Genomic DNA, 21,574 nt, shown 5'->3' with positions numbered 1-21,574 from the left:
TTCTTTCCTCTCAATTTCTACATCAGTCTGAAGGGCAAAAAAAAAAAAATCATCATAAGGGGCAGGGGTTCGAATTGTATAAGAGCAACTAGTTCTTTCCTATAATAATCCCAAATTGGCTATAAATTCTACCCAAATCTCTTCACCAATATACTATAATATTAAATGGGAAGTTATTCAGAAATCACAGTTTCAGCTCCTAGGAGCAGTGTTGTATGAAGGTTTGCAATGGAGGTGGAGAGGTGGAAGCACTCCACCCCAGGTATAGGCAATAATGGCATTGGCTGTACGAAATTTAAAGAAATAAACAGACTAAACACTGGTCTGCTTTTTGTCACAAGGTATTTTGATTCTAAACAATGTCAGGGGTCAAACACTCCTCCCTACTGGATTAGAACACTCTCTCTGGGCCAAACCCTCCCTACAAAGTCCCCTTCTCACTGCCTCTTTCTCCTTTACCCTACTTGGCAAGGGATGCTGTTACCAGAAGTAGGGAATACTGTACTCTTCTACTGTTGTTTTCTTTACAGTGATATGAATGTTGATATCTGATAACGTAATGATAAATACAGTGCCCCATTAAGGGGCAACATCCAATTGGTTTCCCATTAGATGCCTCTTTAATGGTGAGTGTGATGCCCACTTTTGCTCAAGAGAAGTCTTCAGAAAACTCTTAAATTTGTCAAACTGTGATGGGAGAACTGTCTTGTCAGGGAACGGGATTCATTTTCATGGTTACGACTATGCAAGGTAATTAATGAGAAACTCATCCTTAATAAGCAGGTTTCTCTCTGGGTACAGTAACACCACCAAAACCTCAGTTTGGTAACCAACAACCCAATTTGAATGTAAGCATACGCTTTTGGGAAAATATGCAATTTCTTTTTTTTTTTTTTTTTTTTTTTTTGAGATGAAATTTCGCTCTGTTGCCCAGGCTGGAGTGCAGTGGCGGGATCTCGGCTCACTGCAAGCTCCGCCTCCCGGGTTCACGCCATTGTCCTGCCTCAGCCTCCCAAGTAGCTGGGACTACAGGCGCACGCCCGGCTAATTTTTTGTATTTTTTAGTAGAGACGGGGTTTCACTGTGTTAGCCAGGATGGTCTCGATAATCCTGTCCTCGTGATCCGCCCGCCTCGGCCTCTCAAAGTGCTGGGATTACAGGCATGAGCCACCGCGCCCGGCCAAAATGTGCAATTTCATAACAAACATTAAGAGAGAGATATATTCTGGTTCATCCAGAAGAAAGAGATACATTTTCAGAGTACTTTGAAGAAGGCCTTGTTAAAAACATTTCAGAAAAAAAGAGTTTCTACTGAGAGGTAAAAAAGGAAGAAGAAAATGAAAAAAGGAAGGAAGAAAAAGATGTAGGAAATCCTTCAGTTATGTTATAGATTAAAACTGACGAACTTATATTACTATTGGATTTAAGAAGAAAATAAATCTAAAAGTGCGTCTAAAAATTTGTTGTACTTCTTCTCAAATTGGAAAATGTTTATTTAAATGACTAAAAATTGAATGTGCACAAAGCAGCATGTCATCTTTGTGCATTGATCCAGTAAGACTCTGCACTGTACTATAATTTGGCAGGCAGTATTTAATCTTCAGTCCAGCTATTCCTCTGTGGCCACAATATTCCAAGTATTTTCACAGCTTCTAACTTTTTCCAGACCAATGCCAAAGCTTGTGTTCTTGAGTGGTGGGCCACTCCCAATCTTCAATGGCTCTGTGTTTGATATTGTGCAAATACATGAATCACCAGGGAAGACAGACTGAGACTTGAGTAGGGAATCAGAGGCTGCTCTTTGTTAAGATGTGGCAAACCTAGCAAAGGAATCCCAGGAAATCAAAGTTTTGTGGGTTTTTTTTTTTTTTTTTGGTACTAGTTAGTTTAACCACTTAACTGCTTAACCACTATATCACCTTGGTCAAATCATTCCATGTCAATAAACCTTAGATTCATATGTACAAACTAAAGCAAAGTACAGTTAATATTTTGTATCTCAGAACAATTGCAGGTTCATTTCCAGACCATCATAATAAAGCAACTATTGCAATAAAGCAAGTCACACAAATTTTTCGGTTTCCCAGTGCATATAAAAATTATCTTTATGCCGTACCATAGTCTGTTAGTTGTCAATAGCATTACATCTAAAAATGTACATAGCTTAATTAAGAAATATTTTATTGCTGAAAATGCTAATGGTCATTTAAGATTTTTGCAAGTTGTAATCTTTTTGCTGGTGGAAGAAGGTCATGCCTTGACGTTGATGGCAGCTGATTGCTCAGGGTGGTGGTTGCTGAAGGTTAGAGTGGTTGCGGAAATTTCTTAAAATAAGACAACAATGACATTTGCCACATCTCTTGACTTTTCCTTTCATGAAAGATTTCTCTGTAGCATGCAAGGTTGTTTGATCGCATTTCACCCACTGCGGAACTTCTTTCAAGATTGGAGTCATTCCCCTCAAACTCTGTGCTACTTTATCAACTAAATTTATGTAATGTTCTAAATATTTTGTTGTCACTTCAGCTATATTCTCAGCACTTTCACCAGTAGATGCCATCTCAATAAACCACTTTCTTTGCTCATCTATAAGAAACAACTCTTCTTCCATTAAAATTTTATTTTGAGATTGCAGCAATTCAGTCTCATCTTCAGGCTTCACTTCTAATGATTTGACCAAGGTGATATAGTGGTTAAACAGTTAAGTGGTTAAACTAACTAGTACCAAAAAAAAAAAAAAACCCACAAAACTTGATTGTCTGAAATCTTCTCCAGAACTTTGACTACTTTCCACCATAGAAAAATACTACTTCTGGAGAAAATTCCATACTTATGATTCATTTATAAATGGGACAAAAGTGAGTGTCTACAGGCTTTTATTTTTTTACACTTTTAAACATATAGTTGGATATTTGATCATTAGAATATGAATGGTGTTTATCATAGGCTTTAAGCAAACAACATGCAACAACATAACAAGACTGAACCCATAAGTCCTCTTTGATGTGCCCTCTTCAATAGGATGAATTTTAGGTTATCAATTAATGCAAATTCTATCTAAACTTCTTATTACTTTAAGAAAAGATGTTTGCATGGACTCCTTAGGTCACTGAGTTTCATCTCAAAGATACAGTGAACAGAGATAGAAGATTTTCCAGGTGAATTATATATATGCTTATATTCTATTTAAATAAAGATAATTTAAATAAAGATATGCTTATATCCTATTTAAATAAAGATAATTTTTTAAAATATCAGATATTATTGGACTTCCTTCCTGTACCATTATAAAGCTTTTTAACATAAATGAATTAAAAATCAGTAAGGCAATTCATTTGCCAGATTATAGTTCTATTTTCCATTTAGAAAGCAGTCTCCAGAAGCAAATTTGCTTCATACAGAAAAATTCAGCATCAAGGTTAGTGTTAGCTGCCCAAAACCCAAACATCCCCAACATCTTATCATGCTTCTTCCTAAAGAAACTGGTTTAAAACAAAACAAAACAAAACAAACCCTGCATATAAACTCTCCCATGACAATGTGCTCAGAGAGGAGGCTGGCCCCATTCCCAGCACCAGTGTGAGTCCAGATCGGCTTCAGCCAATTACCATATTATCATTCCTCTCACCAGTGATTGATTTAGACATGGGTATGGGAAATGAGACTTAAGAGGAAATCTACTGGAGGCCTTCTGGGAAAAGCTTCTTCACTCTTACAAGACACAAGAGCTGAGGCAGCTTCTTCCTTGGGATCTTGTCTGTCTGCATGTGTTGCCTGTGGAGCAAGCATGAGCACAGAGCTCAAGCTGTGGGTATGGGCAAGTCCGAGAGGAAAAGGACCTGGGTTCTTAATTACACTCTTGAGTCTCTAAATTAACCAGCTCTATAACTACTGTTCTTGTGGACATCTTGTTATGTGAGATAAGAAATGTCCTTATTATTCAAGCCAGTTACAGCTGCAGACACCCAAAATGCTAAAGATCAAAATTGCCTCTAAAATGTAAAACGTTATATCTCGGATATGCCCTTCTGCATACAAGAGGCCTGAGCCAAGCGACAAGGCTAATCCCTGGCAAACTTCATAAACCCGTCACAGAAGAAGGTCAAAGAGCATTTTCTTAAAACCCACAAGCCAGCATTCCTTGAGATGGCAGTGGCAGAACAAGTCTGATGTAAAATGACAAAAAGGGGTCAGATGATAGCCCTGAACTTATAATCAGGACTGAAGGTGAACAGGGCAAAGAATCCAGAAAGAGGGTGAGTTTGCTGCCTGATCATCAAGCTCATCTGCTCTTCTCCCTAGGCACACAGTTAAACTGCATTTTTCAGCCTCCCTGGAGGTTAAGTGCAAATCAGAGAGATGCATGAAAAAGTGATGTTTCTCATGCATTTCAGAAGAAACCATCAAAACCTCCCAGGTGTGCTTCTTGGGGCTCTTTTCCCATTTGCAACTCGTAGGCTAGGAAATGACCTCAGGAAGGACTTTGAAGTCGTCAGTGGAAGGTGGATGAATGACTTTGTGGAATCCAGGCCTGAGCTTGATTACTTTCCTGGATGACCAGAAATACCCACAAGGGACTGCTAACCTTGAACAGATAAAACTTTGTTTTATTCCACTGAGCTTTGGAGGCTTAGCATGTTAGAATGGTTAGAATTGGTAGTATTAGAGCATTAATTAACATGGCAAACTTACTGAGTTTTTGTGAATACTGCTATGAGTGAATTGAACAAGTGAATAAATGTAATCTATATTTATGAACAAATAGGACCAAATAATTAGGTGTCTTATTTAAAACACCTAGGAAGTAAATTATGGAATTGGCCTAGAACTCAGCTATTCTATGTCCAAGTCCTGTTTTTCTGGTGTCCCATCTTGCAAAAGTACAAGCTAATAAGTCCCAACTTGATTCTAAGTCTTGAAAACTCATACTGACCAAGATATATCAGAAAATATGAATTCTGTTTGAACTAAATAGAACCAATTAATGTCTTGTTACTAATTGGTCCCTAAACGCACCACTTTCAGCTTTATATTAAGCCCTATTTTAAATCAGATTTGCAATAATTACCATGTGATTGATATCCACTGATGTTTCAGTGAAAATTAACCTTCTGTGAGCTAATCTGGAATATTGCTAACATTTCCCTTCTTTTTAGCATATAACTCATCTTTCTAATGAATCCCTAATAGTAGTTGGCATTGAATTTTCATAGTATAAAAATTGAGCAACCATGCTTTTCTTCCTTATTTTAAATGATTTTTCTTATTAAAAAAATATATTTTTTGTTATAGAAAAACAATTTTTAAATCACTGATAGACCCAGACTTTTCAGTGTAGAAATGGGAGGTTGCAGGAAAACAAGGGAAAGGGGCTACAATAATCTACTTAGCAATAGATGAGAGTTGGAGTCATCAATATAAACTCATAGTTAGCTTAATATAGATGCAGATAGTTATATAAAAACCATTACAGATACACAACACACACACATACATATAGATAAGTATACATCCATGTAATGTCCTTGCTCTGTCAGGGATTAGAAGCAATGATACCTCAGTAACAACCAGCATATCTGGCACCCAGATCTTTGTTTGTGATACCATTCTCCAATAAAACAAACAAAGGCTGCATGGAGAAGTGGCTGATTCTAGGACTGGTATAGGACAGATACACAAGATGAGCCTATAGCATTTTATAATACCAGGAAGTAGTAATACTGCTAGAAAAGAAGAAAATATCCCACAGTAATGGAATATCATAGGGACACAGGAGGCAATTGAAAGAACTCCTTTCAGTGGCCAAAGCTGGAACAATTTATGCAAGAGAGTATTTTCAAATTATAGCCCAAAGTGAAAAAGAAATATCCAGAAATATCCATGAGTCCATGCCAATATAAATAAGTCTGGCTGGATGAATGAATGAATAAATAGAGAAAATAGACAAATACCTTGTGCACAAGATTTGCAAATTACAGACTCCAACCTTAAGGAGGAAGGAGGTAGAGCCTAACTCTCCACTCCTTAAGTGTAAACTGCACATAGTGACTTCTGTCCAAAAAACACAGTATGGAGGATAGTAAAAAGATTTTTACAGTGGAGAAACCTGAAAAATGCTACTTCAGTTGAGTGATCAAGGTTCACATCAACAGTGATAAGTCACTTTGAAAGAATGCACCCTTGATATGATGTGATGAAAATGGCACTTTACCTTTCTGTTCTTCCTCCCCAAAATCTCCTAGACCCAGTCTAATCAGGAGAAAAACATCAGACAATTCCCAATTGAGGAACATTCCACCAAATATCTGACCAATACTTCTCAAAACTGTCAAGCTCATCAAATGCAGGGAAAGCCTGAGAAACTGTCAGGGCCAAAAGGGTCTTAAAGAGACAAGACAGTGAAAAGCAATGTGGTATCCAGGATAGGATCCTGGAACAGAAAAATAGCATAAGGTAAAAAGTAAGGAAAACTAAATAAAGTATGAACTCATAATAATAGTGTATTAATATTGATTCATTAATTTTAAAAATTTACCAAACTAATGTAAGATATTAATAATAGGGGAAACTGAGTGTAGGTTATAAGGAAATTTTCTATACTCTCTGCCAATTTTCTTTCATCTAAAGCTGTTTTAAAATTAACAAATGCATTATTTTATAAGTTCACCCACAATCCCATCACCTAGCAATAAACAGAAACATTCTAATGCATCCTTCATTTTTTTCTATGTGTATATTTTTTATTTTGCAAAATGGTTTCATATTGTACATAATTCTTCAGTTAACATTCAGTGAATGTATTTCCATGCCTTATAATTCTACAACATGATTTGCATTTATGTCAGAGTGGTTCATCTCAGGTATATACCATACATTATTTAGTCAATTATACATTGGTATCTTTATTCTTCCCTAACTCTATTAAATTTATTGAAGAAGGAAGTATGGGAAATGAAGAGAAATAAGAAAAAAGACAATAATACTGACATATTTGTTTGTTGTGAGAAGAGAGTAGGCTGCCTGATGCTACCAAAAGGAAATGCAATGGGCTGAGAAGCAAGATAGCCAGAGACCAGTCTCAGTTTTACAGAGAACTCTGAGGGTGGCCTTGAAGTCACTTAATCTCTGTCATTTTTAGTGTCCTTATTTATAAAATGGACTTGATAAGTTATGCAACAATTTCTAAAATCTATTACTGCATATTTTGCATAAAGGCTATTAAAAAATTTAATGTACAGGATATAACCAAGTATACTTAATGTAATATCGAAGTTATAGAAAATGGGCGATAGATACATTTCCTCTCTGCTGTATAGCCAAAAATTTCCCATCATGTGGCACTACTGGAATACATTATATAAAGTGATAAAAAGATCTGACAATGGGATGCAAAAGTGACTCCACTGAAGGAGAGGAAAGACTAGTCTATGAATGTGGCAAAGAGATTGAGTTTGACTGAATACAAAAAAGGCAGTGTAACAATAGAATGGGCTTCCTAGAAAAATCTGTGAATTCGGGAATGTTGTAGCATGGGCCAGATGGAGAACTACCAGAGATAATATAGAAGCTATTCCTGCACTCAGTAGAAATTCAAACAGAATGGCCGCCAAGGTCACTTTCAATTTAGAAAGGGTGGAATTTTTATTTAATCTTATATATGACACCTTCTTTTAGACACTTTTCCTTAAGCATTGTCGCTGTTTCTGAGCTCTCTGCTGTGTCATTGGTCTCTTAACTGAAGAATCAATTCCAGTAGAAAAAAATAAAAGGTATATATTATGACAAGGAGTCCTTTAGCTTGTTTGTATGCGTAGATGGGTCCCTTTCTAAGTATCTAATTAAGAATGGGCACTTTCACTGTTATTAAGAAAGTGTGCACAGAACATCTCTTGAAACTCAATCTTTTCTATGAAGTCATTCCAAAAAGGAACAGAAACTTTGGAAAGCAAATCTCCAGTTCACAATCACACTTTAGAGTTTGCCCTAAAAAATTCATACACACACACACACACACACACACACACACACACACTTATTAATATTAGTTTTTGAAGCTGACCTGATCTGAAGCTGAGATCCTCATCTTCACACTTTTGGATGCTGAAGGAGGAACTGTATCTGGTGGGGGTTTTCTTTCTTATACGGTGAAGGAGATTCACTGTTTTTTACAAGTGACTCCGATAGGTTTCCCTCTACCCACCCGACTCTCTTTTTTTTTCAGGCAAAACTACCTGGTATGTGTCTGGAAGTGTCTGTTTCTGGAATTCCACTCACAGGGGAAAATTAGCCTAAACTAGATGGCTTGAAACAGTCCTCATGGGTGAGGGGTGGAAGGAGACGCTGGGAAAAGGGAACTGAAATCAGCTTTAGGAACTTTCTGTCCTTTAATCTCAAGAATACGGAAAGTGAATGTAACATGTTATGAGAAACCTCATATTGCCTGTAGCTCTTCACTTTCCATACACACACACGCACACGCACACGCACACAGGCTACTGCTATTGGCAAATGCCTCCTCTCCAGCCATCAGAGGAAGGAAGCTATCCAGACAGTCCCAACGCACCAGGGATAGATGGAGTCTCCGCAGCCCTCAGCTGCAGCGGACTGGTCTGTGCAATCACAGCGAGGAAGGTGTTGCGAGGAAATCCCTTGCATGCTGTGTGGTGTGTTAAAAATGCAGCATCATCCTCTCTGCTCCTTTTCTTCGCTGAAAAGCAGAATTCGAGGGCACAGGGAAACTGGAGGGGCGAGAAGGCTGCCTCCTGCAGCCCTGGAGCTGTCTCCCTACACGCCCCACTCCTTGGGCTCTAATTGCCCCTGTTCCAATGGGCCAGCAGCACCTTCACCATTTATTTCCTCTTCCATTCACTCCAGCGGGGAGGGAAGAGGGAACACAAAACTCTAAAAATAACTGTCAGCATCTTAAAAAAAGAAAAAAGCTTATCTGCCCCCCCCACCCCCAACGTGCTCCCGCCCTTCTCCCTCCTCTCTCCCCCTCAGCACCCCCCCACTTTATGGGGCACATGTCTGCTTCTTACAACACCGAGGCACATGGTTCCAGTTAGGCACCGAACCCCACCAAGACAGAGAGGAAATTCACATCTGTGGGACGCTCCACACAGAACCACCTCCAGCGAGGGAGGCCAGGGGACTGCAGCACCGAGATGAAGGGCTAGACCGAGGGAACGCTGCTCATGCGGTGAGAGCCAGCGCGGGAGGCGGCGAGGGCGCGGGGAGGCCGGGGAGGGGGTGGGCCCCGCGGCGCCCCCGCAGCGCCCGCCGCCCGCCCCCACGCGCGCTGTCGGTATTTGCCCGCCTTGCTGCAACTTGCTGCAGTGTTTGAAAGAGTAGTAGGAGCGCATGGAGGTGGGGCCGGGGAAAGACCAGGCGGAGTGGTTGTGGGGTGAGCGCGGAGTGGGTGGGGAGGCGGCGGCGGTGGGGAGGGGGGACTGGCCCCAGGGGGTGGGATGGGGGAGAACGGGGTAGCCCGGCGCTTACACATGTCACATGTGCTTTTTAAGACGGCCGGGAGCGCCTGCGAGCTGGATCTGGTGGAGGATGCTGCGGCAGGTGCTTCGCAGAGGGCTCCAGTCGTTCTGCCACAGGCTGGGTTTGTGCGTGAGCCGGCACCCGGTCTTTTTCCTCACCGTGCCCGCAGTCCTGACAATCACCTTCGGCCTCAGCGCGCTCAACCGCTTCCAGCCCGAGGGCGACCTGGAGCGCCTGGTCGCTCCCAGCCACAGCCTGGCCAAGATCGAGCGCAGCCTGGCCAGCAGCCTTTTCCCCCTGGACCAGTCCAAAAGCCAGCTCTATTCGGACTTACACACCCCTGGGAGGTATGGCAGGGTGATCCTCCTCTCCCCAACCGGGGACAATATTTTGCTCCAGGCTGAGGGGATCCTGCAGACCCACCGAGCCGTGCTGGAAATGAAGGTGAACCACAAGGGCTATAATTATACTTTTTCCCATCTGTGTGTGTTGAGAAATCAGGATAAGAAATGCGTGCTGGATGATATTATTTCAGTGCTAGAGGATCTCAGGCAGGCTGCCGTCTCCAATAAGACAACAGCCAGGGTGCAAGTGAGGTATCCCAACACTAAATTAAAGGTATGCTCCTTCTGCATGCTTCTGCCAATTAAAGAGGCAGCACTTCATTTCTTGCCCTAAACAAGCAAAGAAAATGCAGAGGTCTCATCCTTAAGACTCAGAAGCTAATGCTTCTTTCATTTCTGGGGGGAAAAGATGGGCAACTGAGTGAAGAAAACAGGCAATGAATGGTATGACTAGATATTAAGAAATTCAAGGCCAAACAAAACAAATGCCAAAAATAAAAAAAAAAGAAAAATGAAAACAAAAGTTATTTCTGAGACCCTGCAATTACATCTTTGTTCAGGGTTAATAAATCAGTGAATGGAAGGGGGAGGGGGAATCCTCAACAATTTGTGGGATTTCTTTTCATTATGGGGCTCAATGTATTTCTTATTACTGATTACACATCCACCTGGTGTCATATCCACCTATTTACATCTTCAGCCTGGCTTGATTGTTAACATGTGGGGAGTTTGTGTTTTGGTGCTGTGTGATTGTGTGTCTGAAAGCAGTGAGTTATGAATGTAGTAGGGATTCCAGGAATGATGTGTATGTGTGTTAGCATAGCAAACGAAGCAGGAATTTTCTGTGTATAAAAATAGGAATGTGCACCTAACTGATGTACTAGATAACTGAGTCCAGTGATCTTCCTTTCCCATAAAAAATTCCAAATGAGAGCAAGATTATTACAACAGCCTTATAACAAAGGGAAAGAAAAAAGTCACAGTCAGCAAAATTTACAAAGAACGGTCATTTCAGCATTAAATATATTGTGCTGTTTAGACTCAATTTAAATTTTGTCGCTCAAATGAGATTTCTAAACTCTCTACACTGTCAAGATTGAGCTGCTGCAGGCAATGAGGCATGCAGTCTCCAGGTGACTGAAGTTTCAGGGACAAATGTGACTTCCAAAAGAGTCACTGCACCATTTGGCTGCTTGACCCCGTGCATGCCCAGAAGCTGCACAGCCAAGAACTCCCAAGACAGGTGTTTCCCAAGAAGAAGAATTTTTTTTTAATGTATGTGAGGATATGTGTGTGCATCTGTGGAGACAGTGGAATAGAAAGGACCCCAGTTTCAATAAATGAATGGCCTAACATAGGAAATCACTAATTTGATATAGTCAGCATCTATACATTAAAAAATAACTTTTTCAGGAGTTTTGAGAGAAAAAAATCTTTTTGCTAAATTGAAGGAGGATTTAATGCACTTAGAAACTAGAGATTCCTCAGGGAAACCTTATAACCTGCTTTTTTTTTTCTTAACATGGTGTCCTCATTTAAATGGATCCAGAGGCTGACAAGGGTTTCAGCTTTACAAAGCTGAGCAGCCCCTTGATGTTTAGCGAAACGAAACAGATGATTTAGCAGCTTTAAATCTAGGTTAGGGTTTGCCTGCTTCAAACTTATTGATGGGAGCATGTTGGATGTGTGGTTAGGCAGCATGCTTTCCATTTCCCGAATCCTTTGCCATCAACATTATTGCTTGCTAAAGAAAAGGATGTGGTGGAGAGGTAATCTTCCTAACCTATACTCTTTTAATTGAGTTCTTTCCTATGCCAAACACCTGGAGTAAAGAAAGATTTGAAACTTTGTCATATTTAAACTTCAGTTGGTTTTTCCTATGGAGTCAACTTTGCAGTTCATTAGTATGCATTATTGGTTGGGCGCTCTAGTGCTTGTATTCACAGGATCCTCCAGGTGTAAAATTTTTGTTCAATCAGCCACTGAGGAGATTTTGTTTATCTGGTAATATCATTATGCTATTTACAGTATAAAATCCCTGAGGTATTCAATTTACTCATTTAATAATCATTGGTTGTGCTCTTATGATTTACTAAATGTTCTTCTAAGCATGTGAGACAGAGTTTGGGGCAAGAAAAGCAAAGTTCTCACTCTCATGAGGCTTAACAGTAGTAGTCTGGGTGACAGAGGGATAATGTCTCAAAAAAAATTTAAAAAAGTAGATGTCAGTGTCCTCACCCAGAGTAACCTGCAAGCAGGAACTCTGCAATCTTTGAGTGCACCATTGATCCAGCACCATGCTAGGCCTATAACAGGTGCTTCATGGAAACTTTATGCTATTTGTTGGTTGATACACATCTTAGTAGGAGTCAGAGGGCAATCACAAAAGAAGGGAATCATTAATTACAAAGGTTAATATCATAATAGCATAAAAGGAACAGAAGTGTTACACATTAAAGTTCTTATTCTGCAATATTCTAGTATCTATCGATGTTTCCTCAAATGTGTTGTCTTATCTCTCTCTGCATGGCATCAGTGGGAGTCTTTATATTTGGGTAAATTGGGCTTTTGAGATTTTCTGAGAGCAATGGGCCCTCTCAAGTGTTCAGACACAATCGCATGCAATATAAAATGTAATATTTAAAATATAATCTTAAGAGTATCACGGATGCCTAGAATCTTGTCAGAGGCTTTCCAGGGGCTCCCAGGATCAGAACTCCCTGGCAGAGAGCAAAATGAGATGGCCTTTTGTTTTAATCACATGTTATTTAAAGATGATTTTGGTTCCTGTGTTTCAAGGGCTCTCAAAGTATGCCTCTATGATACTGATACACACTGAAGTGTGAGAACTCCTGGTGTACAAGATTTGAGGAAAATTTTTATATGTATATTTTTTAGCCCTCAAATTCATTTTGCTTTCTCCTGTTGTACTGGGTCACCGCTCTTCCCAACTCTGACCAATATGGAAAATTTTAGTACTGGAAAATGCTATTGGTAGGCAGAAAATTAGGAAATTGCAGAATAAATAGTGGTGGCTGCATAACATGAGTATGAATTGGCAATTACTTGACATTAAAGAAGCAGGTCAGTGCTTAGGGACAGGCTGAAGATGTGTAAACACTGATTGACTGACAGAAGTGGTCAGAAACCTTTGTTATGACAACAGAAGGTCATCTTCCAAGTATTATTAAGACACCCAGGGAGTCCTGGACACAGAAAGGTTTAGAACTTCTGATAAACATGATTATGTTGACAAGGTGATCCAGACAAGCAGGGACACAGAAAGGTGCCTTCTATGGAATTCCAAATAGAGGCTTAGATAAAGCTGGTATGAAAAAAACAGCCATTGACTTAGAATACCATAGAAGAAATGGTGCATATACACGATTTCAAAAGCTGTGTAGAAAATAGGCCAAAATCTGAAATCCCTACATCTACATGACATGATCTCTGCAATTATTCCCTTCATTATAATCTTTTATATCCCTCACTAGGCACACGAATCATAGCGTATATCCTTTCTGTACTATTCACTTTCCCCACCCCAACCTAATCTAGTTCTATGTAGATAGTATTCACAACAAATAGTCATTGATTAATTTATTGATTAACTTGCACACTTATACTGCTATATCACAAAATTATCATCACTTTTTAAACTTTTGTGGCTTGCTTTTATGGTAAAGGTATTCTTTGTATTCTCCAGCTGTCTTTAAAGTGCTTTTGACCCAAATATTTAGGGGCTATTTTTTTTCACCTATTACAATATACACATCATACTATTGTATACAGTAAGAGAAATGGGCAGACTGAATTTTAAGTAAACTACTTAACATGTTGTTGAAGACTCCCTTTTGATTAAGGTGAGATAGGCATTCAGAATCTTTAAGCAAGGACTGTTCTGGACTCTAAGAAATGTTTTCATTATCATTCAAGGTCCAGTGTTTACAGGTAATATTTCCATGTTTTTAGGTAGGCCATCATAACCTCACTTTTCCACCTGGCTAGTTTCATGAAAGCAACAATTCTCATATGTCCCCACTTCTTTATTTTAGCCACAGTAAAGACATAGGTAAAGATTTAAGCAGACAAATGTGGTCCTTCGATATGGGTTTGATTCCAAGTCTAGATCCCAACATCCTGGCCAACAGTGATAGAGAAATAAAGCAAATCTATTTCCCTTAATCCTGCCATTCCCATTATATTCCATTAATAAGCACACCTCTGAACAGATGTTAAAGTGAAATCAGTATGTACTTCAATGTACCACATTTGAAATAAGAGCAAAGATAGACTTTCCTGCTTCTTAACAGAAGACAGTGTTTCTCTGGGTACATTTCAGGTGCATGCTCTAGGTTTGGAAGATGTTGCCGTTAATTATTTAGCTCCAATCTCAATGGAACAGTAACTTAAGCCAACATGAAAAGTGAGGACCAGCATTACTTGGGGAAATTTTCAAGCAAAGTTATGCTATGGACTTCTTTCTCTAATTCTAAAACCATATAAGATATACATGTCAAGATCTTCTCTGATATTTTGATTTAAGCTTACCTTTCTGACTGAGTAAAACATCCCTACCTTACTGAACATTCAGTTTGTATCCTACATGGTGCTAGGTGTTTTAAACACACATGCTATTTAATCTTTACAAGTTTTTAAGTCAGGGGGATTATTTCTATTCCCATTTTTATAAGAAGAAAACTGAAGGACAGGAGGTTGACTTCCTTGAAGTCCTCAAGCTAGTACTTGCTGGAGCTTGGATTTAAATCTAGTTCTGTCTGGTACTGAAGCTCATATTCTTAACCACAATACTATATTAGATCCCATGACATCTTCCATCATTCTCTGTAATGACAGCCCTTTATACTAAGAAAGAAGTAGGGCTCTAATTCCTGACATCTGAAATCCATGACAAAATACCACTACTAATATTTCACATTATTTCCCTTACTTGCTCAGAGTGACTGGCTCATAGGAAGGTGACACAGAGTGAAGCTTCTAGTTTGGGCAAATTCTTACTATCCCCTTACTGTGGAGAGTTTAGCAAAGTCTTCACTGGCACATGATTTCACCTTTAATATCATTTCCTATCAAGTCAGAACAAACCAAGGTAAGGCTCCAGGATCAGCTAAAAGTAGATTCCTGTAACCTGGCCCAAAGTTTTGAGCCAGTGGCTTATGTGCCAAAGAAGCTTGAGTATTCCTGGCTTCAAATGGCCTGAAAAAAAAATTGATGGGATAGCACAATATGCTCTAAATTGAGAAATATTCAGGAGACCTGAGTTCTATGAGACCTAGGTTTCTGTACTGGTTAGAACTCTCAGTTCTTTAAGGATCAATTGTGTGACATTAGGCAAGTCTCCTCACCAGTGTAGGTGTCAGCTTCTTTCTCTGTAAAATGATAGAGTCAGTTCAGGGATTGTCAGGGTTCTTGCCAGCCAATCAAATTCTATGATTCTTGGGTACCATTCTACCACATAGTAGATAATTATCATTATAGTGGATTTGGGGATATATTCTAGTATGTTTTTCTTCTGGAGTAAAGTAGATGTGCTTGCTTCCATTTGAATGATGCTACTGAAAGACTTTTATCATAGCACCCAACTGAATTATTGTACATATTTTTCATGGCCATCCTATTGGGATAAGTTCTTTTATTAAATTTTTCTGAGCACCCCAAGTGGGCTAAAGAATTGCTTGGCACTGGGACCTAGCTTCTGCTCCTTGGTTTCAGCAAGGCCTTAAAACCAGATTTAAATCTGGTTTTAAATTTTTCATAAGTACTTTTTTAAGCTTCCTTTTATTATCCTAAGTCAAGGATTAAGAGAGGGTTAAAAAAAAAAAGGTGGGGGGATAGAAAAGGGTTCTCTCCATTCTTCTTCCCATTTCCTTATCTTCAGCTTATCTGATGATAGTTTCCTTTAGTCATTCAAGACCACCAAGGACTTGGGGTGGGGGTGGAGAGTAGAAGTCAAAGAGACATACACATCATGATGGAAGTGTATAAGGAGACCAAGATCATCCCCACTCCGCCAAAAATACCATACTTCTTTCCGTGTCCTGACACCATAAGCAAAAATGCACTGTAACCGTTTTTATTTTCTTAATCTTTTCTACTTTAAATAATTCTATATTATAAATGAAGCAATCTTTATGTTGCATTTTTCAAAATATATTGCGTATGGAGAATATTTTGCATTTTTGCATTTTAACCCATTAGTGATTACACCGTGATTTGACCACATTGCTTTTAATTCTGTTCTAGAATTGACCAGCTTTTGTCCAGACCTGTTTCAGATACATCCAGACATAGGCTCAATATTAATTTTTTTTTAATTTTATTTATTTATTTATTTATTTTTTTATTATACTTTAGGTTTTAGGGTACATGTGCACAATGTGCAGGTTTGTTACATATGTATCCATGTGCCATGTTGATTTCCTGCACCCATTAACTCGTCATTTAGCATTGGGTATATCTCCTAATGCTGTCCCTCCCCCCTCCCCCTACCCCCCAACAGTCCCCAGAGTGTGGTGTTCCCCTTCCTGTGTCCATGAGTTCTCATTGTTCAATTCCCACCTATGAGTGAGAACATGTGGTGTTTGGTTTTTTGTCTTTGCGATAGTTTACTGAGAATGATGTTTTCCAGTTTCATCCATGTCCCTACAAAGGACATGAACTCATCATTTTTTATGGCTGCATAGTATTCCATGGTATATATGTGCCACATTTTCTTAATCCAGTCTATCGTTGTTGGACATTTGGGTTGGTTCCAACTCTTTGCTATTGTGAATAGTGCCGCAATAAACATACGTGTGCATGTGTCTGTATAGCAGCATGATTTATAGTCCTTTGGGTATATACCCAGTAATGGAATGGCTAGGTCAAATGGTATTTCTACTTCTAGATCCCTGAGGAATCGCCACACTGACTTCCACAATGGTTGAACTAGTTTACAGTCCCACCAACAGTGTAAAAGTGTTCCTATTTCTCCACATCCTCTCCAGCACCTGTTGTTTCCTGATATTTTAATGATGGCCATTCTAACTGGTGTGAGATGGTATCTCACTGTGGTTTTGATTTGCATTTCTCTGATGGCCAGTGATGAGGAGCACTTCTTCATGTGTTTTTTGGCTGCATAAATGTCTTCTTTTGAGAAGTGTCTGTTCATGTCCTTTGCCCACTTTTTGATGGGGTTGTTTGTTTTTTTCTTGTAAATTTGTTTGAGTTCATTGTAGATTCTGGATATTAGCCCTTTGTCAAATGAGTAGGTTGCAAAAATTTTCTCCCATTCTGTAGGTTGCCTGTTCACTCTGATGGTAGTTTCTTTTGCTGTGCAGAAGCTCTTTAGTTTAATTAGATCCCATTTGTCAATTTTGGCTTTTGTTGCCATTGCTTTTGGTGTTTTAGACATGAAGTCCTTGCCCACGCCTATGTCCTGAATGGTATTGCCTAGGTTTTCTTGTAGGATTTTAATGGTTTTAGGTCTAACATTTAGGTCTTCAAACTATACTACAAGGCTACAGTAACCAAAACAGCATGGTACTGGTACCACAACAGAGGCATAGATCAATGGAACAGAACAGAGCCCTCAGAAATGATGCCGCATATCTACAACTATCTGATCTTTGACAAACTTGACAAAAACAATAAATGGGGAAAGGATTCCCTATTTAATAAATGGTGCTGGGAAAACTGGCTAGCCATATGTAGAAAGCTGAAACTGGATCCCTTCCTTACACCTTATACAAAAATTAATTCAAGATGGATTAAAGACTTAAATGTTAGACCTAAAACCATTAATATTAAATATTTTTAAAGAAGAAATCTGAAAATTCCAACCTCCTAGATTTGCCCAAGACACCTTTTGATTGGACAGCAGATCTATTTCTTCCCTAAATTAGTTAAACAAATCACTCAAGTCTCCTCCCCAGGGTGGAATCATGGAATGATTCATTTCTTTAGAGTGTTTCTGCCAGTGTGCTGGTGGACAAGGGTACATTTATAACAGCCCTGGCACAGAGAAATATTTAGGCAATGGTTCTGACTTAAAAGCATGCCAAATTGCATTGTAAGCCTCATAATTAATTTCAGTTTGTTTTCTAAGACCTTGCTCCTCAAAGTGGTTTGTATAGACCAGCAGCATGAGCACCACCTGGGAGCTTCTTTGAAATTAAAACTCCCCAGGTCTTACAAAAGACCTACTGATCAGAATCTGCATTTCAACAAGCTCCTCAGGTGATTAATATGCCCCTTTGGGTTAGAGACGCTCAGATCTAAAACTCAAGGTTGACCTCAGCTCTCCTAATTCATTATGTTATTTGGAAGACTCATATATTGTTGAGACTGAATATGCCATAAGAAAATATGGTAATTGAGCCTCTCAACATATCGTTTATCATGGTGTTATCATGGAAACACCAAAGAGGTATCTGGAGAATTATCAAGAGGCTGTTCTACATTGAAAAAGCCTCATCCCTATCATCTATAGTTGAGCCTGTCACCTGTTTAAGGTTTAAGCTGATTACAGTCGTTCAATATTTTCTAAAACTGTTGAAATTAAATCTAACCATCTCTTTAAGAAAAAAAAATCAGCAGCATTTTTCTCAAGTCCCTTTGCAGTTATTTCACAATAGTGGCAGCATTAAACCTTAGTTACTCCAATTATGTTAATATTATATGAGAATGCAAGATATGGGAACCACACATGGGAGTAAAATTATTTGGAGGAAAATAAAACACAAAATTACTGAAGAGTATACCTTTAAAGCGGCATTGTAATCTATGCTTTTTTCAGACAGGATTATTATGGAAGAGCCTCTCACTGAAATCAAGGCTCATTTTCTGTCATTGAGATGAATTCAGGGCCTCTGAAAGGTGCCTGATGAACAGCATTCAAAAATGAATGGATTGTGTTTAGTTACAGGATTTGTGTTGGAACAGTCAATGTTCCTCTTCTGGAGCTCCCCTCCCAACATGGAGAGGCCTCACCTGTGATCTTCTAACTTTGCCATTTCAAAGGCTGAAGGCAGGTCAGGCACGGTGGCTCACTCCTGCAATCCCAGCACTTTGGGAGGCTGAGGTGGGTGGATCGTTTGAGCCCAGGAGTTCAAGACCAGCCTGGGCAGCATGGCGAAACCCCATCTCTATGAAAAAATACAGACATTAGCCAGGTGTGGTGGTACACACCTGTGGTCACAGCTACTTGAGAGGCAGAGGTAGGAGGATGCCTTGAGCCTGGCAGGCTGAAGTTGCAGTGAGCCAAGATTGCATCACTGTACAGCCTGGGCAAAAGAAGGAAACCCTGTCTCAAAACAACAAAACAAAAAGACTGAAGACAGAGCATAGGTTCTGGGTTCTAGAAAGCTAAAAATGTATGTAAAGGGCTCTCATAGCTTCAGGAGGTTATGAAAGAAGATGAGGTGTTCATGACAGATGGAAGTTTGATTGGATGTTAAGGGTTCAGCCTCAAAGTTCACTCTTCCCTTTAAATTTGAGCTCCATTCTCTTACCTCACCAGGTCTTTTAATGACATGGAGAGTGAGCATGTTCAGTTCTGATTGTCAGTGCAGGCCATACGAATGTGGGTAAGACAGACATCGTGTGGGTAAGATTCAAAAGCCATTCACATACACATTCATTTAGGAAACTATTGTGTCTGCTAAGTCTCATGCAATGTCTTGGCCACTGGAGATTCAGTGAGAAACAAAACAGATGTGGTCCTTGCCCTCCCGGAGCTTGAGTCTTGTTAAAGAAAGCACACACACACACACAATCACACATATAAATTCATAATTACAAATTATCATGAATGAAAAATACACGATGCTGTGAGAATAGAATACCAAGTTTGGGGGTAAAAAAACAGTTTTCTTGAGAAAGTGACTGTGAGCAGAGATCTGACGGGTTAGAGGGAGTTAACACACAGGGATGGGTTAATGGTAGAGACAATAAAGAATATGATGGAGAGGACATGGTGCCCTAGAAGCACTGAAGGAAAGACACTGTGGATAGAGGTTAAAGAGTGATGGTGGTGAGTGCTGAGGGTCATGTAATGAATTTCTTGAGAGTCAGCATAGGTAACATCATTTAGGTCACGGTTTGTACATCCAGATTGTGTTACATCTTAGCTCTACCCCCATTAACTCTATGACTTTAGGTACTTTGTTTGTTTGTTTGTTTGTTTGTTTGAGACAGTATCACTCTGTCGCCCAGGCTGAGTGCAGTGGCGCGATCTTGGCTCACTGCAACCTCTGCCTCCTGGGTTCAAGCGATTCTCCTGCCTCAGCCTCCCGAGTAGCTGTGACTGCAGGCACCCACCACCAAGCCCAGCCAATTTTTGTATTTTTAGTAGAGAAGGAGTTTCACCATGTTGCCCAGGATGGTCTGTATTTCTTGACTTTGTAATCCACCCACTTCCGCCTCCCAAAATGCTGGGATTACAGGCGTGAGCCACCCCGCCCTGCCCATTTTTTAACTTCTTTGTAACACTTCCCTCATAATAGCCCTTACCTCACAGTATTGAGTGTATTAAATCAGCTCCTAATACCTTAGGCAGTGCTTCTCATACTCTAATAATCATCTAAGAATCTTGTTAAAAATGCAGATTCTTCTTCAGTAGGTCTGCAGTGGGGTGAGAGTCTGCATTTCAAGCAAGCTCCTGAGTGGCACTGATGGTGCTGGTACATGATCCACACTCTGAGTAGGAAGATCATAAGGTGCTTAGAACAGCACCTGGTTCATTATACATTCTTAACAAATGCTAGTGGGTTAAGTTCTTGAGTGTTGACCTTCAGCCTTGACCTTCTGCCCTTATCTGGAAGACAGGGAATTACCTTCTTTTGAATTCATGATTAGATTTAAAAATCATTTTTGTTTCAACCCTCGAAGCTGAAAATCTCTCCTATTTTTGGTAGTCCTCATTAATTCTTTAGTAAGTGTAATAAGATGGACATAGACCCTTCTGCCTTTTGCACTGAAGAACTGGAGCTGCCTGCAGGTCATCATTCAGAATGTGACCTCTCTTTGCTAAGGACAGTACAAAGTAGCAAAGGAAGATCTCTTGGACCCTTGTCTCAGTGTGCACTGGGTCTGAAAGTATTTTCAAGATTTTATTTTTATGATATTCTCAATAGAGCTAGCCTTGACCACTTTCTTCCCTCTTGGTTTTGTGATATTATGGTTCTTATATTTCTCTGATGGTTCTCTACCATTTACTGGCTTACTTTCTTTTCTATTCCCATAGGCATATTTTTAATAAAATATTTTTTTCTCAGCATCCATTCTGTTAATATTCTCATTCAAGCCAAGCATCTGCTATTCTCTTCCATGCCTGTAACTCAATGGCACCTCTATGCTACCATTAACTCAGACTCAGTGTCTCGGTCATCTATAATTAAGTTTCCCCCACTCAGTCAAAACATATAAACAGTAATATGTAATTAATCATCGGACCATAATCATTCTACAGCAGTAGTTCTCAAAGTGTAGTCCTTGGACTAGCAGCATTGACATCACCTGGGAACTTGTTAGAAATGCAAATTCTCAGACCTAATTCGGGATCTGCTGAAACACTGGGGCTAGCGCCCAACAAGCCCTACAGGTGACTCTGACTCCAGTTAAAGGGTGCTCAGTCTTGGCTGAGTGTAGAAATCATTGGTGGAGCTTTAAAAATACTGATTTCATGGATCCCATCTAGAGAGATTCAGATTTAATTAACCTGGAGATGGCCCAGGCACTGT

At 39.6% G+C, this 21,574-nt stretch overlaps 1 protein-coding gene across 3 annotated transcripts in view; it reads left to right on the top strand.

Moving 5' to 3' along the window:
- The first annotated feature begins 9,064 nt into the window (after positions 1–9,064).
- PTCHD4 (patched domain containing 4) overlaps positions 9,065–21,574 on the top strand; it is a 199,616-nt gene continuing 187,106 nt past the window's right edge. The window contains exons 1-2 of one of the 3 annotated variants that reach the window (XM_055263626.2): positions 9,065–9,199; positions 9,522–10,107. In XM_055263626.2, coding sequence (XP_055119601.1) covers positions 9,195–9,199; positions 9,522–10,107 — 591 coding nt within the window. In that variant the 5' untranslated portion in view covers positions 9,065–9,194. Of the gene's footprint in view, positions 9,200–9,499; positions 10,108–21,574 lie in introns of those variants that run through there. The other 2 variants (XM_055263627.2, XM_055263625.2) reach the window with 2 other exon arrangements.

This window comes from Symphalangus syndactylus, chromosome 23, assembly GCF_028878055.3.
Source record: "Symphalangus syndactylus isolate Jambi chromosome 23, NHGRI_mSymSyn1-v2.1_pri, whole genome shotgun sequence".
Taxonomy (NCBI): domain Eukaryota; kingdom Metazoa; phylum Chordata; class Mammalia; order Primates; family Hylobatidae; genus Symphalangus; species Symphalangus syndactylus.
This window is presented reverse-complemented; position numbering and strand designations above follow the sequence as displayed.